This window comes from Nelumbo lutea, chromosome 1, assembly GCF_056320005.1.
Source record: "Nelumbo lutea isolate HS-2025 chromosome 1, American lotus-T2T, whole genome shotgun sequence".
NCBI classification, from domain to species: domain Eukaryota; kingdom Viridiplantae; phylum Streptophyta; class Magnoliopsida; order Proteales; family Nelumbonaceae; genus Nelumbo; species Nelumbo lutea.
Window position 1 is genome coordinate 163,117,460 of NC_142684.1, and position 12,037 is coordinate 163,129,496.

A 12,037-nucleotide genomic window follows, 5' to 3' on the forward strand; every position below is an offset into this window, starting at 1 on the left:
CCCTTCCACGAGTTACCTTGTGTTGGGCTATCTCGTAAGCGGCGAGCTACCTGTGGCAGGCTAAGCCGAGCTGTTTGGCCCGAGGTGTCTTTACCTCGGGGTATCTATAGGCAGATTGATATGTTCCTATCTAGGAGTGGTCTAAGATCCACTAGGAGGAGCTCAGGTATTAGGAAAGGTCAGGGGGCCCCAAGCTTTGAGGTGGCTCGGGGTGCCTTAGCCCCCGAGGTGGCAATGCAAGCCAGGCGGCTCCTAGCGAGTAGTCTATTCTGTCGAGTTGCCTGGCAAAACTCGGTGGGATCTTCCCTCCAAGTTGCAGTTGCGCCTGTTGTGCTGTCGTGCTGAGTCATCGTTTGAGTAAGGTCATTCCTACGTGTTCCCGTGCTATGAGGTCGGGCCAAATCGTCCTCCATCAATATTAATTTTTATTAAATTTAATATTCCATGAAATTATAATTTATACTATTATTACATAATTTTGTTATTAATTTTGTAAAGTATAAAATTATTATTAACTAAAGAGTTATGAAATCTATCATAATTATTATTCTACTCTTAAGAAAATTTTTAAAAATTTATTAAATATTTTTGTTATTTTAACTATTTAAAATTTAGTTATGTTAAACAATTCATTATTTAAATATTTAACCTTTTTTGTTATTTAAATTTTATTTCTTTAAAATTATTATGTAATTTTTACATAATTATTTAGATTTTAATTACTTTTTATTTGTTTTTTTTAAGTATTAAAATTTGAATAAACATAAAATTATAATTTATGTTGTTATTACATATTTTCATTATGAATTTAATAAAAATATAACATTATTAATAATATGAATATTATTAAACCTATTATAATTATTTCTTATGTTTTTAATAAGTATTTTAAAGTTACTAACACAATTTCATTATAATATTTAAATAATTGTTAAAATGTTTTAGTTGAAACTTTCTTTAGATAGATATAGCTGAAAAGTGGGGGAGAGGATAAATAAGAATTAGAGATAATTTAGGAGATTAATAGAAATTAGGGAGAGATAGAGATAATTGAGGAGAAAGTGGGGGATAGTTAGTTTCCTAAAAAATAAGGGAGGAAAAAAGGAGATAAGCCATGTTAGGTGGCAACTCCTTGTGTTTCTAGAGGGAATCTTGCACCCCCTCTAGAATTGTCGAGTAGAGGACTACTAACTTGGCAAGCACTATATATATATACACTAGTTAGAAATTTAGAACATTTGCAATGCACGGGATTTTTTAACTGAATTGCAAATTAGAACTAATGAGCTTTTAAAGAGTCCTAAATACTTATAAACACCTTACCACAAAATTTCATCATAGATATCCCCCATTTAACCCTTCATTACACTAAGATTTTAATTTGGGCTATCTTTCTGGTCAAGATATTCATTTCTTAAATGCCCTTGACCATACCATTAGTGGACTAATTAAACCCCACCAAATGATCCAAGAGACCAATACCTCTAGATACCCCATTGTCAGTACCTTATTTTTGTTCAATTCACCGTTGAAACCCTAATTTACCCTGAACACCCAATCAGACTGTTTCAATCCTTTCGAAGTACCTAAAAATCCCCAAACACCATCACCAAACCTAGGACCTCCTAAAATATCAACCTCTGAAATTTCAACCTAAGATTCCCCTTCGTTTATTCTTTTATCAAACCAGTATTCCCTTTTGAATCCTTCTCGTTAGCCTGAAACACCCACAACCCAAATCTCCTTGATCCTAACACCTCTTAATCAATTAAACCATACAATTGAACCCTATAAACACCAAAAACATCTACCCATAAATTTTGAACCTAAATTCACCCCATTTGCCCCATCATAGAACAAATATTCCATTTTGGATGATCTCGTTGATCCAAATGTCCATGATTTTGGCCCTCTAAAATCAACCAGATATTTCTAAAAGATCCTAGACACCCTAAAAACCTTACCCACAAAAATTCAACCCAACATACCTTTGTTTTCCCCTCCATTACACCAAGATTCTATTTTAAAGCTTTGTATTGATTGGACCAAATCCTTTCCAAATCTCTTCATAATTGGGCCAATCTAACCCCACCAATCAACCCATAGTACATCAAAAAGTTTCTTTACACACCCCTTCAAGCTAATATAGAGGCATTGCCATCAGTTTGCTTACTAAAAATAACTGTCTAGACTCATCATGGCCTTTATGAAGATGTCAGCAACTTGAATATCAGAGGCAACATGAGGGAGAGAGGTAGAGTTTGGAAGAAACAGGTCATGGCAGTGCACTTCAATATGCTTTGTCCTTTCATGAAAGACAGGATTTGGGGCGATCTTAATAGCACTAGTGTTGTCCGCATATAGAGGAATGAGTGTAGGAAAGGAATGACCCAACTCCTGAAATAAAGATAGAAGCAAAACAACTTCACTACAAATAGATGGCATTGCCCTATACTCTACTTTTGTAGAGGACTTGGAAGTAGTCTGTTGTTTCTTTCATTTCCATGATATTAGAGAGTCAACCAAAAATAACCCTAGGAGTTCCATTGAACTTCAAGTCCCAAGAAATGGTTAAGAGGGCCGAGATCTTTCATGTGAAAGCAACTACGGAGATGAGACTTGAGGTTCTGAATTCCTTCTATATCATCTCTAGTCAACAATATGTCATCCACATATAGTAAGAGAATGGTAAGGCCCTGGGGTGTTTTCCAGACAAAGAGAGAGTAGTCTGACACACTTTGGCTATACCTGGCTTGCATGATAACATCTTTGAATTTTTCAAACCAAGGTCGAAGGGCTTGCTTTAGCATGTAGATGGATTTATTTAGTTGAGAGACAAGGAAGGGATCACTGTAGTACCTAGAATGAGGTTTCACATATATTGTTTCCTTTAGATGCCCATGTAAAGAAAAATATTTTTTACATCCAGTTGAAAGATTGTCCAAGAGTGTGCAGCAAGAAGGGAAAAAAGAACATGGATTGTAGTAATCTTGGTCACTAAAGCAAATGTCTCCTCATAGTCAATGCCATACTCCTGCATATATCCTTATGCCACAAGCCTGGCTTTGCAACGGTCTAGAGACCCATTAGATTTCAACTTGATGGAAGACACATTTCCTCCCAATAAAAGAGCCATTTGAAAGTGTTGGGGTAAGGTCCTAGGTGTCATTCTCATGCAAAGATTAAATCTCTACATCCATGGAATCTCGCCGCTAAGGGTTACTACTAGTCTGCTAGTAAGAATGGGGAATATCTGTAGAGGACAAAACAACAGAGAAGGATCTTTGGTTTGAAGGAAAATCATCATGGTCAAGTGGTCGAGAGATATTAGTAGAATGACACAAAGGTATAAGAGGAATAATTGAGGAATCTGAAACATGAGCTTTACTTATAGGATTGTCTGTAATGGGCGAAGGATCCATACCAAGAGGAAGAGGGGTCGTCAGCGTAGGAGCTAGACCATGAACCCGCTTGTGAGAGAAGACGAGAAGATCCTTCTCATTAGTGGACAATGGAGTATCCTGTATTTCAAAATCATGCAAAACTAAAACAAAGAGTGCAAATAATTTGGCAATTCCTAAAAAAAAAGAGATATGCTAACAAGCATTCGCATTTTGAGAAATATGAATACGATGTGTTGAGGGATCATAACAAAAGAATCATTTGTGATTAGGGCAATATCCCATAAAAACACACATGACAGATTGAGCTGAAATGTTTGAACGCTGACGATGAGGAAGATGAACAAAGCATTGACACCCAAAGACATAAAGATGAAAAAGATGTAGGGGGATTCAAACACCTTCTAATGAGGAGATATGTTAACAAGAACAAAAGATGTGATACAATTGATCATATACACTGTCATGCTAGCAACCTCTACAAAGAATGTGGGAGGTGCATGTGACTCTTGTAGAAGAATCCTTATAATACTAAGAAGATAGCCATTCTTTATTTTTGCCACACCATTTTACTGAGGAGTATCTGGACAACATCATTGAACTTGTATGCCATGATGTTTCAGATAAACCAGAAATTTTCCATCAATGTATTCTTCCCCAGAGTCTGAGCATAAGGTCTATACATTCGCTTGAAATCGAATTCAAACCATGTTATAAAACAACCAAAAGGATGAAAAAACTTCTTATTTGTATTTGAGAAAATAGATCCCAAGTGTACCTAGTACAGTCATCAATGAATAACACAAAATACTTGTATTCCATTTGAGAAACAACAGATGAAATCCAAACATCACTATGAATAATATCAAAAGGTGAAGTAGCATGTTTAGCTCGGTGAGTGAATGGTAAAATATGCCTCTTAAATAATAAGAAACACAAGATATATTAAAGGATTTCATAAAATGAACTTTAGTTTTAATAAAACCATATTTAAATAAATATTTAAGTTTTTTAGAATTTGGGTGACCCAAATGTTTGTGCCATATATCCCAGACATATTTTCTCTAACTCAAAACAAGACTTAATGTAGAAGAGCTCAAATAAGCAGAGGATGATGCTGATTGTGATTTATCAAACACTAATGCAAACAAGTGGCCCTTCCTACGCCCCTTTCCTTTCACCTTCTTAGTGCACTGGTCCCAAATGTTTAGAATGTGACATTCATCAACTAGTTGACCAACTAAAATAAGATTAGCAGTAAGTTTAGGAATAATGAAAGTTTTAGTAAGGGACAAGGAATTTGAGGGGAAAAGTTTGATGCACAAATTATCACTCCCAATGATGTCAAGTTTCTCACCATTAGCAATGTCAATATGTCTATGATTGGTCTTAAATAGTCTATTTGAGGGTTCAGAATAAGCCTAAGTCATATGATTTGTAGCACCAGAATCAATTATCAAAATGTAAGAGGGAGAAGAGCAATAACTAGAGAACTCACTAGATAGGACAATAATAGAAAAGGCGGATGAGATAGTAGGGGATACCAGTTTTTGTATCTCTTCCTTATTCATGGAAGCATAGGATTCTCCTTTAGCAATAGAGTATCGAACACTTGCCCCTTAGATGCCTGATAAGCCCGTGTCTGATTCATCTTCATGGGACCCTTGGGTGAACAAGTTGGGCAGCCTAGAATGATATGTCCATGTTGTTTGTAATAGATGCAAACATTATTCTTTTTGCAATGAGAAATTATATGTCCATATCCCTTACATTCATAGCATTGAGTTTTAGAATAGTCTTTTCCACTAGATTTCTTATTCCCTCGTGCAAGAAAAACAATATCAGTCCCAAAATCAAGATGTTTCCCTTCTATGTTTGCAACAGTTATGAGTCTAGTTTCTTCCCTCAACAACTCTCCCATCACAAAGTTTAAGTCTAGAAAAGTTCCTATGCTCAAAATATTTGACTTGATTATTTCATACTTAGGGCTCAGTCTCATGAGAAATTGATTCACTTTTCTAATTTCAAAATGCTTCTGCAAATACTTGACACATTCAACGAGATCAAAAGGTTTAGTATGAACTAGTTCATATTCAACCCAGAGATCAATAAAGCCAGCATAGTATTCTTGTATCTTCTTGCCCCCTAGCAATAGGCAAAGATTTCAGATTTAATCTGGTATTATCGTGACATATTAGACTGATGATAAACCTTTTCAAATAGGAATACATCACATACATAGTTCTCAATCTTCTCATGGGAACACTAATGTGAGGCACGAGCTCAAAATCCAGGAAACTAACTTTTCGTTGTCAATCTTCCATTGTGTATAGGTTGTACTATCAACACCATCAAATTTACAAACAGTGTCATTCAAGTAACATTTAAGTCCCTTTCCCTAGGGTTGCAAATAAGTTGGATCATATCCAATTCAAATCTGATACCAATTCATTAAGAGGCAGATTCAGGTATCCTTCTTGATCCTAACAAATTGTATTGAATCGAAAAAGTTGATCCATTAATGGATTGAATTTGGATATTGGCTAATTCGATCGCTATGACCCGATCCCTTAATTATAAAATATTATATATGTATATTCTATATATTAGTTATATAATTACATATTATATATTATATATTTTAATATATTGTTATATTGTATATTTTTAATATATTATTTATATTACATAATATAAATATAATTATAATTGAATCGGATTCGATTGGATATCCGATAATGCATTCAAATTCGAATTTGAATCATGCTTTTGAACATCCGATAGATCCTTATTGGATTCAAATCAATCGGATTTTCTTAACAGATCGGATCGGATATGCCCTTACCAAATCCAATCTGATCCGTTTTCTACCTTACCTTTCCCTCAACATAGAAATCGAAATGGAACTTCCACATATTGTAGTTAGTTCCATCAAAATTTACAGGGAGAAAGTCAATCTTTTCAGCCATCATAAATGAGAAAAATCAACCCAAGAAAAAGGATAGTAGAATTGATGTTTGTAATGAACAAGGCAGTGAATTACTTCAACTGAACACATTATTTCTCAAAAAAAAAAATTAATATCAGGGCTGAAGCATGAAATGTAGACAACACCAATCCAGAGCAACTTCAGCAAGAAACTTTATAGAGGAATCAAAATCCTCCAATAAATAACCAAGGGCATCACAAAATTTAGGCAACACAAATTAGGGTTCCAATGACTGATAACCAAGAGAACAAAATACCCTAGGGCAGCACAAAACTAGGGTTCCAATGAGTGATAATAGTCGATTAAGACAATAATGAGATACACCAACCTGAAATGAAGTTTTCCAAATCAGCTTGAAAAGAGAACCTTATGCCTGTTGAAGTTCCTCAATCTAAAGCATAAGAAACCAGAAAAAAAAAGTTCAAAACTGTTGTTGTTAAAGGAGAAAGAAGCCAAACTATTAAGGTTTCTTAGTTTGCTACTGTTAAAAACTGAACCATAAGAAGCTAGGCTGCTGCCGCCTTGGAGGAACCAGTTCATAGTATGAGAAAGAAGGTTGATGCTGCCCAAGAGAGAAGGTCAGAACTCCTTCAAGACTTTTCAGATCCCACAAAATTTTGAGTAAGGAAAAATAGATCTGGGCACAACCCTAACACCAAACAAAGTAACCTCCACAGAGAACTAGAATTAGAGTTGAAGAAAATAGCCCTAACACTAGTCGAAACACCCAAAAAACAATACCCCTGATATGGCCAATGAGAAAGCAAAGAAAGAATAGGAATTACAGAGCAACCTGCTCTGATACCATGTCAACAAACACATACAAGAACACAAAATTCTAGGGTGAAGAAAGTGGATGATACGACCCTACTCCAAGGGTCCTTTATATAGATAATGAAATTAAAGAATTTACAAAGAGACCCTTGTAGGGCAACAGATATTAGAGAATTTATAGAGAAGCCCTTGCAGGGCTAAAGAGAAAATAATAAAATAAGAGATACAACACAATAAGAACTATAGTAATATAGTACATTAGGGAGTTTCTTCACAATTAAATCTATTATATATATTTTTTTGTGTTTTTGATAAAATTTTTAAGGTTATTACATAATTATTTATTTAATCTATTTATTTGTTTTTAAATAATATTTAAAATATTATTTAGTTATTTAATTTTTAATATCTAAAATATTTAAAATTAGTTATTTACAATATTATTCATCTATTTAAATAATATCACTATTTTTTTCTTTCAATATAATTTATGTATTGAATTTCATAATCCATAAAATTATAAGTTATACTATTACTACATAATTTTGTAAAATATAAAATTATTATTAAATATATAATAACAATTTTCTGCTTTTAATAAAATTTTTAAATTTATTACATAATTTCATTATTTTAACTATTTAAAATATTGTTATTTAGTTATTTTAACTATTTAAAATTTATTACCTAATTTCGTTATTTAAATATTTTATTTATTTTAAAGTTATTACATAATTTTAAATATTTTTCTATATAATATTTATAATATCTTGTTATTTATAATATTTAGTTATTAAAATTTTTAAATAATGTTTTTAAATTTTAATTTTTTATTATTTGAATAATATTTAAATTGAATCATTCATAAAATTGTAATTTATATTTTTAGTACACAATTTTGTTATGAATTTCATAAAAGTATAAAATTATTAATAATATGAATATTATTAAATCTATGATTTTTTTATGTTTTTAATAAATATTTTAAAGGTATTACATAATTTTATTATAATATTTAAATAATTCTTAATTTTTTTAATTCAGACTTTCTTTTGATAGATATAGTTGAAAATTTTGGGGGAGAGGATAAATCAAAATTAGAGATAATTTAGGAGATAAATAAGAATTGTAGATTATTTAAGAGAAAGTGGTGGATAGTGGTGCCCACTTAGCTAGATTATATTAGATTTTGGTAGAGAGAGATTTCAGGAATAATTGTAGGTAGGGATATCCAAAGGAATAAACATAGAGGAAAGTGGGGTGGTCCAGACATGATGTGGTGTCCTTATGAGAGAGGGAGAAGGGAGTTATGTGGTGGCTTCATGAAGGTGCAATGGTGCAAGGATGATTAAAATGAGATATATTGAGAGTTCTCGGTTGGGGTAATGGAGAAAGCTCAAACCATGACATGACATCATTCTATTTTATTATATATTAATAGATTATATATTTGTTGAATCTTCTTCGTTCTAAATGCATATACATATAACATATTTACTATGGTTATACATCTGATATACCTAATTCTATCTGAAATTTTACTATGACCAATATGTGATATTGAGTAAGTTGTGTATATTTACAATGGGATTTGGATTAGGAATGGATCTAGCTACATTCAAATCTCATTTGTTTATTAAAAACTTAGATCCAAATTTGATCCAAAATCTAATTATATATATGGCACTTACAGGTGTAAATCGGGATGGGCCGTGGCACAACCCGATTGTATGGGTCGTGTTGAGCTTGGAGTTTCAAGTCCGTAGGCCGGGTTGGCACAACCCATATTTATATACTTATATATTTATATATAATATATTATATAAATTATAATTATATAATAATATATAGTATATAATATATTGATAAAATAAACAATTGTTTTCAATTTTATTATACTGTTTTATTTAATTATTGTATATATAAAAAATTGTATACATCAAAATTTATATAAAATAAAAATTTTAAGATTTTTTTTCAATTTTTTTAAATAAATAGCTTTGGCCCGGTCTACGGCCCAACCGTAGAGGTGTAAATTGGGTCATGACACTTGTGGCCCAACACAGTTGTATGGGCCGATGAGTTGTGCTGGGCTTGGGGTTTCAGGTCAGCAAATTGGGCCAGCACGGCCCGTACTGTACCGTTCGTGGCCTGCATTCCTACACGACCCATATATATTTTTTATATATAATATTTATATATTTATATATTTTATATATTTATATATAATATATTATATAAAATATAATTATATAATAATATATAGTATATAATATATTAATAAAATAAATAATTGTTTCAATTTTATTTAATTATTGTACATATAAGCAACTATATACATCAAAATTCATATAAAATTAAAATTTTAAGTTTTTCTCAATTTTTTTTAAATAAATAACTTTGACCCTATCCATGGCCTAGCCTAACCCAATGCTCATGCCATGGGCCGTGCCGAGCTAACGCCCCAAGATATCCCAGCAGAGGGAGGCACAGGCCAAGATGGCCCATGGGTTGACACGGCCTAGCCTGCACTTTATGCAGGCTGCACACAGGTCGTGCCGTATTAGCCCAGCACAACCCGCTTTATACCTCTACCCGGCAAGGCTTAAGGCTCGGCCAATAGACCAGCCCAGCCCATGGCATGACATAGGCCCATGCGGACTCAAGCCGTGGGCTGTGCTGGGCCGACCCACAAATCAAGAGAATTGGAGTAATAATAGGATTGATGAGCTAAAAGTTTGTATAATTTCGAGACTTGGACAACACCACCACAAATCAAGACCTTGAGTAGGAAATGGAGGGGTAAAAGAACCAATATTGAGCCAGAGCTCAGATAATTCTATGGCTCGTTGCCGGTGATCGGTGGTAACTCTCTGACTTCACGATTGTGGGAATAATAAAACGATATAAATATTGTGTTTGCAAATATGAATAAGTTTACATTTGTTAACAAAGGTATAAGTTAATAAGTTATCTCTTGTTTCTCTCCAAAATTGAGCCAGAAAGTTTTTGATGACTTATTTGTTTCCGTTTTCATCTTAAATTGTTCGGCCCAACAGCGGACTCTTGCCTAGGCATGCAGACGCCTGGTGTTTGTGGCACTAGCGAGAACCCTCTGTGCATCAGAAACAGAAAGCTGAGGAATCAATACAGAATTGTACGTACTAGTTTATTAAACAAGAAAAAGAAAATTAAGCAAATAAAAAGAGGGGAGTTCGGTTTGGTGTTGAAAGCGGGTTTGAACTTTGAAAACGGTATTGGCTTCCGAATGCAACTTAAATCTTTGACCAAACCAAACAAATTTCAAATACAAAATCAAACTTGACAGCAACAACTTTTTATTAAAACCCACACGTTCTTGCAAATTCCAACCGTCAGAGAAGACCCATGAAGAAAACCGACCATCTCTGGCAGTTCTTTTCTTCCTCCCACCAACGTACCAGATATTTAATTTTTCCCACCAAATTTGAAAACAAAGAGGAAAGGCTAAGAGGTTCTAAATGCTCTGCGTTAACGTAAAAGCCAGACGGACGAAGACTATATATAAAAGGGAAAGACATACACGGAGACAGAAGAGAGAGGAAACAACAGATGGAAAGGGGGCGGGATGTTCGATACCGTGGAGTTCGTCGGCGGCCGTGGGGGAAATATGCAGCAGAGATACGGGACCCCTCTAGGCCTGGTGCTCGTTTGTGGCTGGGAACGTTCGAGAATGCAGAGGATGCTGCACGTGCATATGACAGAGCTGCCTTTGCATTGAGGGGTCATTTGGCTATTCTCAACTTCCCAAACGAACATCGACTGCAAAGCTCATCAGCTCCTACTGAGAATACTGAGAATGCTGAGAAGGGAAGTTCATCCTCCACGAGAACAGAGAAGGTGGTTATCGAGTTTGAGTACTTGGACGACAAATTATTAGAGGAGCTTCTTGAGTCGGAATGAAATATTGAATATCCCTTGTCAGTTTGAGTCCTAAGCTTAATCTCCACATTTGAAGCTGCAGCCGGCAGGCACATTTAAATGCGAGTAGTAAATCAGTCGTTTATGTTCATGAGATTTGTTCTTTCTTTTTTTAAAGAAATTAATTGTGTATGATAATAAGGATTTTTGTACTAATACATGTTTATTTTATTATCCTTTTCCCTGCATACCAATAAACATTGAAGAAGAAAATAAGAAATGCTTGTAATACGAACAAGGGCAAGATGCTGAGGACAAACAAAAATAAGGGACAGAATAAGGTCGGTGCAGTTTCAGGTTAAAAATGGGGCTTATAATAGGAGGTATTTTGGTAATTTTGGTAAGCTTGGGGGTATTTTAGTCTATTCGGGTCTAAGGAGGTGAGAACAAAATTGTAATCTAATGGTGGGTATTTTGGGTTAAAAAATGAAGGGTAGAGATAGATTTGAGTATATATAGTGATTTTGCATGTACAGGCCATTTCATATGGAGGGCAAACAAGGGCATTTTTTACTAAAATTTTATAGGGTGGGGTTTTTAGGCATTTTGAATCAATTGGTGGGGTTAGATTGGCCTAAATAATCTCGGACTAGGCAGATCTAGAGGGGTAGTGATTCGATTAATTTACTAACTTTGAAACAGAATCTTGGTGTGATGGAGGGAAAAATGAGGGAATTTTTTTGTTGAAATTTGGAAGGGTGGTGTTTTTGAGCATTATGGGTTGACCGGTAGGGTTAGATTGGCTTAATTATGTCAAAATCGGGGGATTTGAAAAGGACTTGATCCAGCCAATACGAAGCTTTGAAATAGAATCTTGGTGTAATTGAAGGCAAACAAAGGTATTTTGGGCTGAACTTTTGTGGGTAGAGTTTTTAGGGTGTCTATGATCTTATGGAAACATCTGATTGATTTT

The 12,037-nt window shown here is 34.0% G+C and overlaps 1 protein-coding gene across 1 annotated transcript; it reads left to right on the plus strand.

The window, feature by feature from the left end:
• Nucleotides 1-10,755: 10,755 nt before the first annotated feature.
• LOC148878836 (ethylene-responsive transcription factor ERF098-like) lies at nt 10,756-11,106 on the plus strand. The gene has a single exon (XM_088973490.1). The coding sequence runs from the start codon at nt 10,756-10,758 to the stop codon at nt 11,104-11,106; it is 351 nt and encodes a 116-aa protein (XP_088829616.1).
• Nucleotides 11,107-12,037: the final 931 nt, after the last annotated feature.